We start from the raw sequence: 13,578 nt of genomic DNA on the forward strand, positions 1-13,578 counted from the left end.
ATAGCACATTCGTGCAGTTGAAAACACTGATGAAGTGCGTGATGGAATGATGCTAATGACAATGGGCTGGGGGCTTTGTGAGAAAAACAAACAAACGCAAACACAGAAAAATCTGTGCCATGTTCCATCCTGGATATCACACACACACGCACACACGCACGCACACACGCACGCACACACACACACATACACACACAGGAATGCAGAGCCAAAGCTTCCTCTCGCTCTGGAGTACTTGTCTCATAATGGCTCTGCAAAGAAATTGCTTAAAAATGTCGTCAGTGCTGGAAAGAGAGAGGGGGGGGTGCTGAGGATGAAAAAAATAAAAATAAAAGATGCATCACAACCCATTAGCACAGCATGCCACGAGATGATGGGTGCGCACGTGTGTGCGGGCGTGCCTGCGTGCTGGTGTGTGTGTGTGTGTGCGCGTGTGAGAAGACAACCGTGGGAGGGCGCGGAGGCCCGTGAGTGACAAGAGAGGGCTAATTTGACAAGCGCAGACTCACAGGAGCGGAGAGTCAATGGGGCCCGCGAGAGCGTACCTTCTCCCGATGATGAAGCCGAACACCATGAACACCAGGATGATGGTCCCCGCCACGGCCACCACCGCTATGATGATGACGGGGTTCTGCTCGCTGGAGACGATCGCCGCTGACGAGACGGACACACACACACACACACATGAAACACACACACACACACGGACACACACACGGACAAGACATGCAAAGAAAAAGACTCAGTGAGAACTTTGGCACATCAAACAACTACAATCGGCGGGACGTAACTGAGCCCGACGGGAGGCGTGGGGATTGATGACCCCTCCCCTCCCCTCTGAGGGAGCCGAGGAGGAGGAGGGATGGGGAGGGAGGGGGGGGAAGGGCTGCTTCTATTTTTGAGCCGTCCTCATACACTCGGCTCCACTGTTTCAGAAAGTGGGCTTAATAGTCCCAGACGGCGACGGCGATGCCCTTCATCTCAAACAAAGACACATTCAGGTTGGATTGTTTCCACGTTTGGAGCTCCCACAGTGCTCGGGCTGTTTTGCGGCGACAAAACCGCCGATCGCATCCGAAGAGAGGCAATGCATGAAGTCAATGCGAGTTGTGTTTGTGTAAGGGATGGGGGGGGGGGGGGGGATTCATGCATTTTATATCAAGAGGCTGTGCACTGTATAAATACTAAATACTCTGTAACATTTTTTTGTTTGTTGATGGGGCCTGTCTGAGGAGGAAGGGCGGGGGCAACATTCGATCAGTTGTTCCGAGCATTGATAGCGCACCAATTGTCTGTTTTGGTGGGGTGGGGGGGAGATTAGGAGCATACAGCTGTCATATTGCAAGCAGGTTTCCCCTATTGAGGCTACACTGCGCTGGTCAAGGACACTATGACCGGACTGGAACACTTCTAACCTTGTCACATGGACACGCTCTGCATGCGGCCAGAGCAATTAATGTGTCCTTTTATTTTATGCAGAAATGTTGGATGTCAGGTTGGATGTTAGGGGGGGCTCAGAACGAATGGGAAATTAATGAAACGGCGACTCGTGGAGGTTTTTCGACTCACTCTGGGAAACAAAAGCTAACAAGTGCGTTTTTCCCCAAAATGTTGATATTCCTTTCGTGACATTGCACATACACTGTTTTTTCTTTTCTGTTTCCGCTTCATTTACCGAGATTTGAATCATCGTTGCCTCGTACCTCATGTGAATCCACGCTTCAACGATATATTATAATGCCAGTCATTATGATCCCGACCACCTCGGAGCAGCATCTCTCACCTAAACTCCCCGATAACACGCTGCGACACTCGGGGCAGAGCTAATGCAGCTGATTAGATTTAAATGAGTTTATCCTCATGACGCTACAGTAGCTTGTCCTCGCGCTCGGTGATTTCTCCCACGACGTGTTGTCAGCACAAAGTCAAACGCAATTTGTGTTTGCTTTGCTTGGAAGCAAATAATTTCCCCGGGCTATTACTACAGGGGCCGGATACATTAACAGGTTGCGCTTGAATTTGGAGTCGAGATCTTTGGTTCTAAAACCATGTGCTATATATCTATATATATAGATATATATATAGATATATAGCGTTTGTCAGAATCTCCCTCTGTCAGGTGCTCGGCATCGGTGCGTTCGGAGACAGACTGATGTTCTCAGTGCGCTTTATATTCTAAAGATAATCAGACGGTTGCCAACTTGCCAGACAACCGGGGATGAACACTGAAGAGGTGAAACGGTGTCAAATGAAATGCGTTTTCCACTTTCATACAGACTTTCACCAAACACATTTCATTTGTATAAACAGATCTTATAAACAGCTCCGAGACTCCGCACCCAAGGATTTACGGCAGCCCGCGTACGGACACAACACTTCTCTTTATCCTCTTAAAACACACCTGCCTGTCAGCGACGCGAGCCTATTTGGCCAAACCGAAAAGGAAAACTAGGGTGACAACTCAACAGAGAAAGATGAGGACACTTTTATATTTCTAGCCAGCAAGGTAACAAAAACAAGCACACCCGGCAACACGGCGCAGGAAGAAGAGGAACATGTTGTTTATGTCGGTTGTGCGGTCTTTGTTTGACGGACGAATTTGACATTAAGCAATGGTCTTGAAATTACAATATTCATAACTTAGACTAATTTCTATAAAAAAATATTCAAACTTTCACTGCTTCAAAGTCACCTCTTTTTTAATATCTGAATGAATACTCTGGTGCTCATGGTTTCTGGGAATGATTTTCTAAATTTCTGAATTCTTAAGCTATTGACAAACATTTGAATGTCTCTCGTCATTTTACGTGAACTTTTGGGACCGCCCCTAACTTCAGCTCGTCATTTTCCTGTCTACAGTCGAGTCTTTGTCGATGATATTACACAACAAATCTTGTGAAAACTGATGAAAGGTTTCTTTTGGGTTAATTTCTGAGAATACATTTTTCTGTATCCCTACTATACAAGAAGCATAATTAATGCACAAGTAAAGCAGTAGTATTTGAAAAAAGTGCGTGGTGGTGCATTAAATCCTACCTGTTTCTTCCTCCTGGGTGGTTATCTCCAGTCTGGGGCCGAAGGTACCGTACCCTGCCTCCGTGAAGGCCCTGATCTGGAACACGTAGGCTGTGCTGGGCTTCAGGTTGTTCACTGTGGCTGATGTGGACTTGGACCTCACCGTGGAGTAGACCCGGTCCTTCTGATCCTGCACAAGAAATAAACCATGTTTAATTCAAAAGTGAGATTGTCACCACGTGGCTGATTTCTAAGAAATACCGTTTCTCTTCACAATTACTTTCCAATTGCTTCTACTTTGCCGTTTCTTTTTATCGCGGTTCAGCGAACATAGAGGAAACTTCCTGCTCACACATTAGACGTTAAAAGCCTTGCAATGATTTGAAGGGCGAATGGCATCTCTGATTTTTACTGAGATCATCATCTTACCATTATTGGCCGCCTGCCACCTCGACCACATAAACACACATGACGTGATGTTCTTCATCAAAGGAAATCCATTTGGATGCACAGGCGTTGTGCACGTGCCTGTCGACCTGTAAATGGTTTTTGCTCTGCGAGAGCCCAAATGGAATGCCAGGCTCTGTTAGGGGGGGGTGTAGTTGTTGTTTCCAATTTCCCACTTTTACAGCTGGGCAGACCACAGCCACGGTACGTGACATAGGAGACTGATTCGTCAGTGTTTTTTTGCGAGAGGCTGCGGCCGGCACAGGATGCTCTGCGACACCCTTTGCCTTTGATTGTCGGCGGGCTAAACTCGCTCCATTAAATCTTTGCTGTAAAGAGCTGATGTGTTCAGACTTGAAACGCGGGGACGTTGGCGGTATAATCTACGAGGAAGGGGAAAGGAGATAACGGTGGCAGATTACTAATTGTGGCAGTGCGGCAGCCGCAGCCTGTGTGTGTGCTAACATGTGTATGGGGGGGGGGGGGGCGGCCTGATTAAAATCTTATGAGCATCTTCATTCATTATTGCAATTATGAGACAAAGGATGCACTCGCAGGATTCTTGTGAATTCCACTCACAGCGGCATCGCAGATGGAATACAAAATGAAGAGTCGGCGGAAGTGAATGTGAAGTGGCCGAGAGATGGAAGTGTGTGTGTGTGTGGGGGGTGGGGGGGGGTGGGAGGACGCAAACTAATCTACTGAGGAAACTCACCTTTTCGTAGTATTTGATTTCATATTCCGTGATGACGCCGTTGGGTTGCTGGGGCTCCTGCCAGGACAGCTGGATGCTGCGCTGCTGCACTTTCTCCTTGATGACCTCGCTGACCTGGGACGGGGCTGTTTGGACAATAACAGTTCAATAACTGTTTTAAAAACCCCACTCTACACCCACATGGCTTTCCAGCTGACTAATATTAACGATGGTGCTTTTTACGCCTCGCGATCAAAATCACAGCAAAGGACAGTTGTTACCGCAGCCAGCGGGGGAAAAAGGTGGAAAATGTGGATTGTGAATGATAATTCACTTCAAGTCATTTCAACATTTGAAGCAGACGCTGACTCTCCCTGATGACAGATCTATTGAGAAATCCTCTCAGAGGGAGACGGGTGCACCTGTAACCTTCCGACATCAGTCTTATGCACACCAATTGTCTCTGGCTCATTTGAAGTGTCTGGCTGCCTGGATTAACTGCTGCCACATTTACATTTGCTAAACAGTGCACACACACACACACACAGTTCCATCTTCTAGCTGTCAAGGTGAATGATGGCAACAACCTGAGCTGGGAATTAAAGGGGACATGTCATGCTCATTTTCAGGTTCACGCTTGTATTTCTGGGTTTCTACGAGAACATGTTTACATGATTTGATGTTAAAAAAGACTATTTACTTATTTTCTCATACCGTCTGCCTGAATATCCCTGTATTCACCCTCTTGTCTGAAATGCTCTGTTTTGGAGCCTGTCTCTTTAAGACCCCCTCCCAAAAACGCCAAGTCTGCTCTGATTGGCTTCCGGGAACAAATGTTACGGTAGTTCTGAGCAAACAGTGAAACTGATCCTTTGCTAGTATATTGATATCATACCAGCAAGAATACTACAGTTTTAATGTGTGCATCTGTAGAATATGTCACAGACAAAAGAATAATTTTAAACTCAATTCTTCCTCTTTTTGTTTCAAAATAAAAGCCCCTTTTCCTCTTCCGGTGGACAGAATCCCTTCAAAATAAAGTGACTTGCACGGCAGTATACATATATTCGGCTTTTGAAATGTGGATTGTTATTTACAAATGAGCACACGCCTCTAAACCGTTTTTTGTCACAATCACAATGAACTGAAACAATCGGGTAATTTATAACAGGAAAACTCTTATGTGGAAGGGAAGGGCTGGCGGCAGTCATACTAGAAACAGTGATACTTCTCTTACTTAAGAAGTAAGAGAAGTATCACTGCTAATAGTTCTGCAGCTGTGTCTTTCGGCTTCTGGTTCAACTTCCATTACCTTTACATTGTCACCATCTTGATTATAATCACCATCATTTATACAGCACTTTTCTTAAAGACCCCAGTGAGAAAAAAAGAAAGAAGAGGGAAAGCTTTTTGGCTTACTAAACCTCACCCCAAGGAGATGATGCTTTCAAAAAAAAATGTAAGCTGCACTTTTAACAGCCTCAAAATCCATTCTGTAAACACACTGTGAAATCGTGATGAGTCATGCTGCTCTCGGGGCAAAAACATATTAATTAACGCGTCTTAGCGAGTTTGAAGAGGCGTCCTGGGGACGACGTGGAAGCCACTCGTCAGAACCTGTACTTCGATTCCCGGGTCTCTCACGGATCAGAGGCGTGCGTTTTCGCATGAAAGGGGAACTCGTGAAATGACGGATTCACACCATAGGAGATGTGAATTATTGTACATCAAATGATGAAACAGAACAAGCTTAAGTTTCCCCAGTGGCATACCATACGGCTGTGAAGTATGTTTCAAAATCTGCAACTTATAGTCTCAACCGTGACTCTGAACAACATCCAACGGGAGACAAAACCTCTTGTGCCATGCCCAGTGACCCGGACCTCTAATGCAGCCTGACCTTAGATTGTTTTAAGATGACCCTGCCACTAATGACTCCGGCTGGATTAAAACCTCATTAGGCCTCATCGACATTCTTGACGGCAACGCGGACGACAGCGGAGACCGTAGACCTTGTCCAAAAAAAAAAAAAAAACTGCTGTTGTGACATGTTCCCTCATAATCCACCCAAAACACAGGAACAATGCTTCCTTTCTTTGCGCAGAGCGAACGGTCAAAGGGGACGATTGAGTTTTCCCTCCCCGAGTCACAACAAGCAGTTAGTGCAGCTTAACCTCATCCAATTTGGCTGCTTTCCTCTGCCTCCATCCAGACGGCGTCCTTGATATATGGCCCTTTCCTGAAATCGGGTTTTCGAGGTTTACGGGCACTAAATGATGCTTCTTGTCTGTGTTTACTGCTTTAGTCTGACATTTGCTTTCATCCCCTGCAGACGTCTTTTTTTAATGTTTGCTGCAAAGAGAAACTTCTTCTTCAGTCAGGAGATATATTTACACTGTTAGATACTCTTGGACTTGAGCAGTCGTTGAACAAATGGATACATTTATTTGCGTACTGGCGCAGTGTGCTGTGGGAGTGCTTTTAACTTTTACAATTCTTCGTTTGGGACTGAAATCACCGCGACGTTCATTTTAAGTATGACAAAGGAATCAACTTACTGACTGAATGGCGATTCAGGCTAAAGACTACACAACATTCGGGACTATAAAGTGTGTATCTTCTGTTATACTTTTTTTTCTACGTCTCTTATGAAAATCAATTGGTAAAAAAGAGAAAAATGGAGCATTGATGCCGTTTTCAGGAGGTAAGTACAAAAACAAACACATTGATTCACCCCAAAGCTGCTGATGATAGTATCCAAACCCAACTCTGTGCTTTTATCTGTGCTGCTTCCCACCATAGACAAAACATACTGTCGACTTGTTCCTGTGGCCAAGTCGCACACTTGTCTTTTATGTTGTTTGCCACCAGCTTTGGCCTTTAAGGTTATTTAACAACAATGTAAAACTATGAAGTTAAAGGCTCACTCACAAGAGACTTTAAGTCCATAGTATGAAGTAAGCTTAAAAAAGCACTGGATTCTGCACTTCCCATGACACAATTTAGACCATGGATGCACAAATAGAACTGGATGCAGCGTTGAACGTGGGCTCCCGTTCATTCCTATGAAAGTTGCTCAGTGGCGTATGAATGGGAAGAATAATTTTTTTTGGGCGCAATGGCATCAAGTGAAGTTATAATTTTACCGTTTGACCACCATGTCAAAGTGGCCTCTTCCTTCCTGGGGGTTCAGGTCTACCGATCAAACTACCGACCCCGGGGCCAGATGTGGCTTTTTAAATATCCTGAGATGTTTTAAATAATCTCACTTTCATGCCTTGTCTTTGGTCAGACCAGGGTCTCAAACTACATTAATTGTATTTGTCCCTTAATGACACCTAGTATATATGTGTAAAGCACCATTTGACGTTGTCGCAACAGCGATATTGTTGTGCTTGCAAAATGACAATAAAGTTCTTGATTGATCAATAAATTAAGACTTGGACTAAGTATTGATCTTTTCTGCCTCCAACTTTGGCCTTTTACTTACTCAAATCAATAATTGAAATGTCACACATGTGCATATGAGAAATTTGTACCCTTGTGCTAATTAAAAAAATAAATAAAACATAATTAGCATAGATGCATTGTTTTCAAGCAGCAGCAGGTTTATTGCCGGAGTGCAGCATGATGAGCCACTTTCCCCACACAGCTTCATCTCCCTCCAGAGTGTGACTCAGGCTCAGGCAGCAGATCTGCCCCCATTTACCCCCCTTTGGCCCGCGGCTGTATAGCGACGATGACTCAGCTCAGCCCCGTCCCAACCTTCACTCCCTTTACCCACCTCCGCCACGGGGCCGACAGAGAGCCGGGGCCCCGCGTGTTTCCACAGAGATCATGAGATCAGTGAGCGGTATTAGCGGACGCGGCGTACCACGCGGGGCTTAAGAGGGCGATCATGACTTCAGAAGTTAAGAGCAGATATGAGCGTTAACTTAAAAGTAAAACCTGCTCCTCTGGCTCCTCCCGTCCCCTGTCCCCCCACCTTTACTCACTCAGGTGGTCCATTAATGAATAACTGGATATCAAGGAGACCGGAACCAGTCAGCCACTCTCCGACGCTCGACATACCTGTGGGGCTTAGCGCGGCGGAAAATTCTATAATTGTCATGCTGGTCTCAAAGAGACTGTTTGGGGAACGGCATTTGTGCCTTCATTTTGCAATATTATAAAATGTGTCAGTGACCCCTAACACCTCCTCCTGTAAAGCCAACTGATCCCGAAGCTCACTCGCCACCGTGCTCTGCATCTGAGCGTCTTATGAATACATTAGACGGCTCGTCCTTTTAATATCCTACTCTTTCACTCAGCACGTCTTGATTTTTGGACTCCAAGGCGAGGAGCAAGAGTGGGAGGTAGTTCATTACATAAGCGTCTTTCTCCGCCTGCGCGCTAGCCTCACGGATCGCACCGACGCTATGAACTCATATTAATTACTGCTGTTGTCGTGACCAGTGTTGCCAACTCCTCAGTAAGGGAAGTAGCTATTGGCTGTCCTAAAAGTCGCTAAATGACGTCATCGCCTAATTTGCATAATTGTAATGAGCGCTGTAGGAAAGAGGCGGGAACAGCGGCGGCTTTGCGCATGCGCAATTCATTTGCAGTCTGGACACGGAGAGTGTGGGTCTCCTCTTTCTGCAGCTGGGACTGCTGCGCGAGGGGCTTTCACGTCAGAGTCAAAACACCAGAAAAGTCTCCAACAACACCAGAAAAAGTAGCTAGATTTGTCGCTAGTAGCTTTTGAGGGTTTGGAAAGTCGCCAAGTTGGCAACACTGGTCGTGACGCCGTCGTGTATCTTAACGCCAAAGGCACCGTTGTCATTGAGGTGCGAAAGATTGCTGGCGTTTGATAGTGTTTTTAATTTGAAACAGGAGATTATAATGTCTCCTAGAGAAAATAATTATAATAGAAAAAGAATCCTTTGGGCCCAATATGGGCACATAAGCAAACGTAAAGCACGGCATCCTTTCAATTCAAACAATTGCAATGGGACGTGTTTGGCAAAGGAAACCGACTGTACTGTTCTGTGCAACAGCTAACACTAAGTGCTGCATAAAAACACGTTTGACACATAGTAATAATAAAAGTCCTTTCAATCATTCAAAGGCTGTATAGTTCAGGAAATTATGTCAATCCACTTAAAAAGTCCTGCTTTGCCAGCTGACTGCTCTCCATCACATCAAGTATTTCACACATTGACAGCCATCGATGCCTTTAGCATGCTGCATAGGTACCATTCAGTTTCCTCCGTCACCACTGCAGAGCTGAATATTTACAGTGCAGGGGAGTGTGCTTGTTAGACTGAAGCCTTTTTTTTTTTTTTTTCAGCACATCTCCAGCAGCCCGTGAAACAAAAAGCCCGGCGACAGTTTGGTTTGGCTGGCTTGACACTAACGAGGTATGACATAATCAAGATTACTTCTACTCTGTGTTGTGACTCCCATAACTGCAGAACGAGACTGAGACTGCTCTTAAATGTTGGCATCTTTGTGGGGCAAAAGAAATTGACATTCAAGGAGGTGCCGCAGCATGATTGTTACGGATAGAAATAGTTCTCTTTGATGGTGGAACAAACGACATGAAGTTAAAGGTGCACTCAAGCAATTTGATGTTAGACTTCCGTAAAGTTGGCAGACTCACGAGAGAATGGTCAAAATTGAAGCAGCAGGGGCTGAGATATGTTGACTTTTAGGCCCCAGCACGATGTAAGCACCAAAAGTACTGGATCCTACATTTCCCGTGATGCAAATTGGTCGCGTCTCAAATTACAATCAAGGGGCGTAATACCTTTGAGGTATCCAGATATATTTTAGATATCCTGATTTTAAGTCCCTAGCATGGGGCCGGCTCCAAAATGACTCTGGCTCCTCCATTTCCCATAATGCCACTAATAGCATTGTTTTGGGCATGGTAAAACGCAGTGTTTTTTAACCCAGGCTTTCTGTAGACTGAGGCGAGATAACCCTTGATGACATCATAAGGGATAATTTCCTCACACATGAAAGGACCCGAAAAAAAGCTCCTCCAGAGCCACAGAAGACTGGTAAACTGACTTTCATGTGTAAAATTGGTGGGATTGCCCTTTAAGGTTAATACCAGGCAGTTTGGCTCACGGTTAAATGAAAACCACTTTAGCTGAAAATAAAGACTTCGCTCAGGCTGAGTGAAAAAAAAAAAATACTTGCATGAGTTGAGAATTGTACGTGGGTCGCTGGATTTGAAAGCAAATGCATCTGAGCAGTCAGCCCCACCCCCCCGACCTCCACATTTTCTCACTATCAAGCACTGTCTCAGAGTCAAACTGCTGTCTGCTCCTCTCAGTGTAATGCTCTCCTGGTGGGGGTCGTTTGTCTCTCCCTGGACAGAGGATGCAATTTGCATTTTAAGACAGCAAGATCATTTCACCAAATTTCATGCGACCCCCAGCTGGTTTTTACAGCTGGAATGCCTGCGGATGTTGGTGCGTGGGTGTGCGGCGGTTTACTTATCTATGTGAACCCCCATAGAAAGTGTGTGTGTCTGTGTGTGGGGGTGGATGTTTATCTGCATCCAGCTACTCTCCACCTGTCTTTGGAGCTGGCCAGACTGAAACTGGCTTGCAGCTAAGCTCTGAAGGCCATTCATCCAGTGACTGGATAAAAAACAAAATTCCGCCGGTGAGTCAGAGTGAAGGATGAAGGACAATAATAGACCGGGGCTCTGATGAATGTGAGGGGAACTGTCAGAATTGGTTTGACAAGCTTCTTTCTCTTGGGCTACCGAGCCAGTGTCTCGCCGGTGGCATTGGGACTCGACACGGCGTTGCGTTGCGTTTCAGCCAGCCGCTGCCGGCCTGTAACATGTCACCTCCGCTTGGTCAGCAGCGCTGTCCGGTTTGTCATGGTCATTGCTTAACAGTGGAGTTTCTCAAAGAATGTCAAGGCCTTTTCAGGAACTTTCCTCGTAGTTCTCAGGATATTGTTCTTATTTCAGAGTAGGTGCTCTCCCAGCACTACAGGAACCGTTACTGACGTAAGTGCACAAAGAAGAACACATGAGCCAATGCAGCACCGCAAGCCACCATTTTTAAACACCTGTTAGCCGTGTATAGAACAGACAACACAAACAAACGCTTCTAAGTAAAAAGAAAGGAAGAAAATATCGACAAATGAACCGACAGTCAAGTCTAGAAGTCAACCCACTGAGACAACCAGTGAGAGCGGAAGCTCAGCAGGCTAGCCCTGTAGCACAAAGGCTAAGAGTTATCTACGACAACTATTTATGTAAGTTATGACGAGCAACCACAAAAGTATTCGGCTGAAAGTCACCAGTTAACACCGTCACTCATTAAACCAAAACACCTGTTGCTGATGATACTCTCTGAATTCTGTAGAATTCCACTGTTGGAATATCGATTCTGACAACGGAATTTGCAACAACCAGACATTTTGATGCCGCTAACAGTTCTAATTAAATATTTAAAGCTCACTAACTCGTCTGGATGGCTGGGGCAAAACGCCACTTCCATTGCCAACATGCAAACGCGCACTGTTGATGACGTCGGCTGTAAAAGGGTCTACTATTTAGGTTTAACGGCCCACTAACTCTGCTCTCATCGAGCTCCTTCCACTACCGGCAGGCAGCTTTTTTCAGACAGAAAGGTCCTTGTGTCCCCTCACTTCTAAAACCAAACCTACACCCTTGTATATTACCCAATACGATCAATCTAATTCCTTTACAACCTCACCATTACAAAGATCATGTGGATTGAGGCCAAACAATAGGTAAAGCTGCGGCGTGTCCTCCCATCAGAAGCTAATGGTACCATCTCTGGAACATTTTGATGGCCTGACGATTCCTATTCACCGCCAACACTTCTGGTGGAGGCGCACGAAATACCCTTGAACCAAGTGTGTTTGAAAATAGAGTTTTTAAAGAGCCCGGCAGAGGACGGAGTGCTCGCTGCATAATAATGCCGGTCGAGGCGGGGACACCTTTAGTGACCATGTGGGAGGGTCAAAGGCGGCTCCGTTTGAAAGCAATTAGCCGGGCCTGATGTGAAGGAGGCCTAGGCTGGGTCTTTCATGTTCCATAGGGCTGTCAGCTCCAGAGGTGATGGGATGATTATTAATACATTTCTGACACTTTCACCACTGACAGCTCAACATAGCCATCAAGTTCCCCCTCATTATTTCCCAGTTGAAGGACCCCACTATCATATATTCCCATCAATTCTCTCGATCAACAACAGAGAGGTATCAAATCCAATTGTCTTTGCCGCAGAGCTGTATTTGTTTTCTTAAGCGCGATAGTCATGAAGTGATGGCTGGATGTGTTTGGCCATAAAGTAAATGCATTAGATGTCAATGAGAATTCCTTCTCCGGGCTAATAGAATCTCTCCTTGAATTCTCCCTGCGCTCAAGCAAGTAAATGTTTCTCGGTGTGTGATTTGCTGAGTGCATCGCCCACACCTAACAGCTTAAGTATAGCCCCGTGTGCCGCCGCGAAGCCAGGAATAAGAATCACAGTGGAAGGTCAGTGGGGGGAATTGCATTCATGCTACACCGACATGCACACACAAGGCGCACTGTGCATGATTGCCCCTCCAATGCCTCCTGACAGGGAGTTCATTTTAACCCAGGTTGGTAGCTCCGCGTGCCCCTCATATAATATCAAAATGCCATACGCCGGTGTAACAGATGCAGAAATCACGGGTCAGCTTTGTTACATAATTGTCAAGCCAGCATGGACTCCACTTACTGACGAAGCACTCAGCTTTCTTGTGTCAGTGTCCAAATTAGGGAGCAGGTCTGGCAGCCTATCATCAGCCACTCTTAGCACACTCCCTGATTTCTGCAGCTAGAATGTGGGGGTCTGCAATCGGCATATCTATTTTTTTCCTCACGTAGGGCAAGAATAGAGTCGTCTCGACTCCATTGTAGCATGGCCGACATTTACATAATCATACCCCAGTAATGGTGAAATGATGGCCCTGTTCACACAGGGCACTGAAATGCATCTCGGGGGGAACCTTTCATAAAATTGACAGGTTAACACGGGGTGCGAGTGCACCAAATACACTGTAATAAGGCTCACAGCGTTTGCAATTTTCTTCCAGGTTTTCAAAGAAAAGACATTTTTAAAGGCAAGGTTTAAGTTATTTTCACCAGATTGCTGTTTATCTGATTTTATAACAAAATAAGAGCTATATTTCATTTTTAACACATTTTAATATTGGCTAATATTAAATTAATTGATTCAATTAATTAATTGATTGGGCAATGTATCAGCACAGACGGTTTAGCGATCAGGCTCTAATCATGGTCAATTTTGACAATATTTTCAAGAAAATATTGATCAGTGTTGATAAGTATTACCATATATATTTAATTATAATAATGCCCAATTTACAGTTTATTGGTTTACCTTTTCCCCCTTTCA

At 45.3% G+C, this 13,578-nt stretch overlaps 1 protein-coding gene across 6 annotated transcripts in view; it reads right to left on the bottom strand.

The window, feature by feature from the left end:
• Positions 1–13,578, bottom strand: part of epha7 (eph receptor A7) — a 79,710-nt gene that overhangs the window by 14,294 nt on the left and 51,838 nt on the right. For 2 of the 6 annotated variants that reach the window (XM_076084269.1, XM_076084272.1), the window contains exons 4-7: positions 4,178–4,302; positions 3,037–3,205; positions 1,790–1,811; positions 546–638 (exon numbers count right to left, since the gene is read on the bottom strand). In XM_076084269.1, coding sequence (XP_075940384.1) covers positions 546–638; positions 1,790–1,811; positions 3,037–3,205; positions 4,178–4,302 — 409 coding nt within the window. Of the gene's footprint in view, positions 1–509; positions 655–1,789; positions 1,812–3,036; positions 3,206–4,177; positions 4,303–13,578 lie in introns of all 6 variants that reach the window. The other 4 variants (XM_076084271.1, XM_076084270.1, XM_076084268.1 and 1 more) reach the window with 2 other exon arrangements.

Source organism: Anarhichas minor, unplaced genomic scaffold (genome assembly GCF_050575085.1).
Source record: "Anarhichas minor isolate MPS153535 unplaced genomic scaffold, ASM5057508v1 ptg000136l, whole genome shotgun sequence".
In the NCBI taxonomy this organism is placed as follows: Eukaryota; Metazoa; Chordata; class Actinopteri; order Perciformes; family Anarhichadidae; genus Anarhichas; species Anarhichas minor.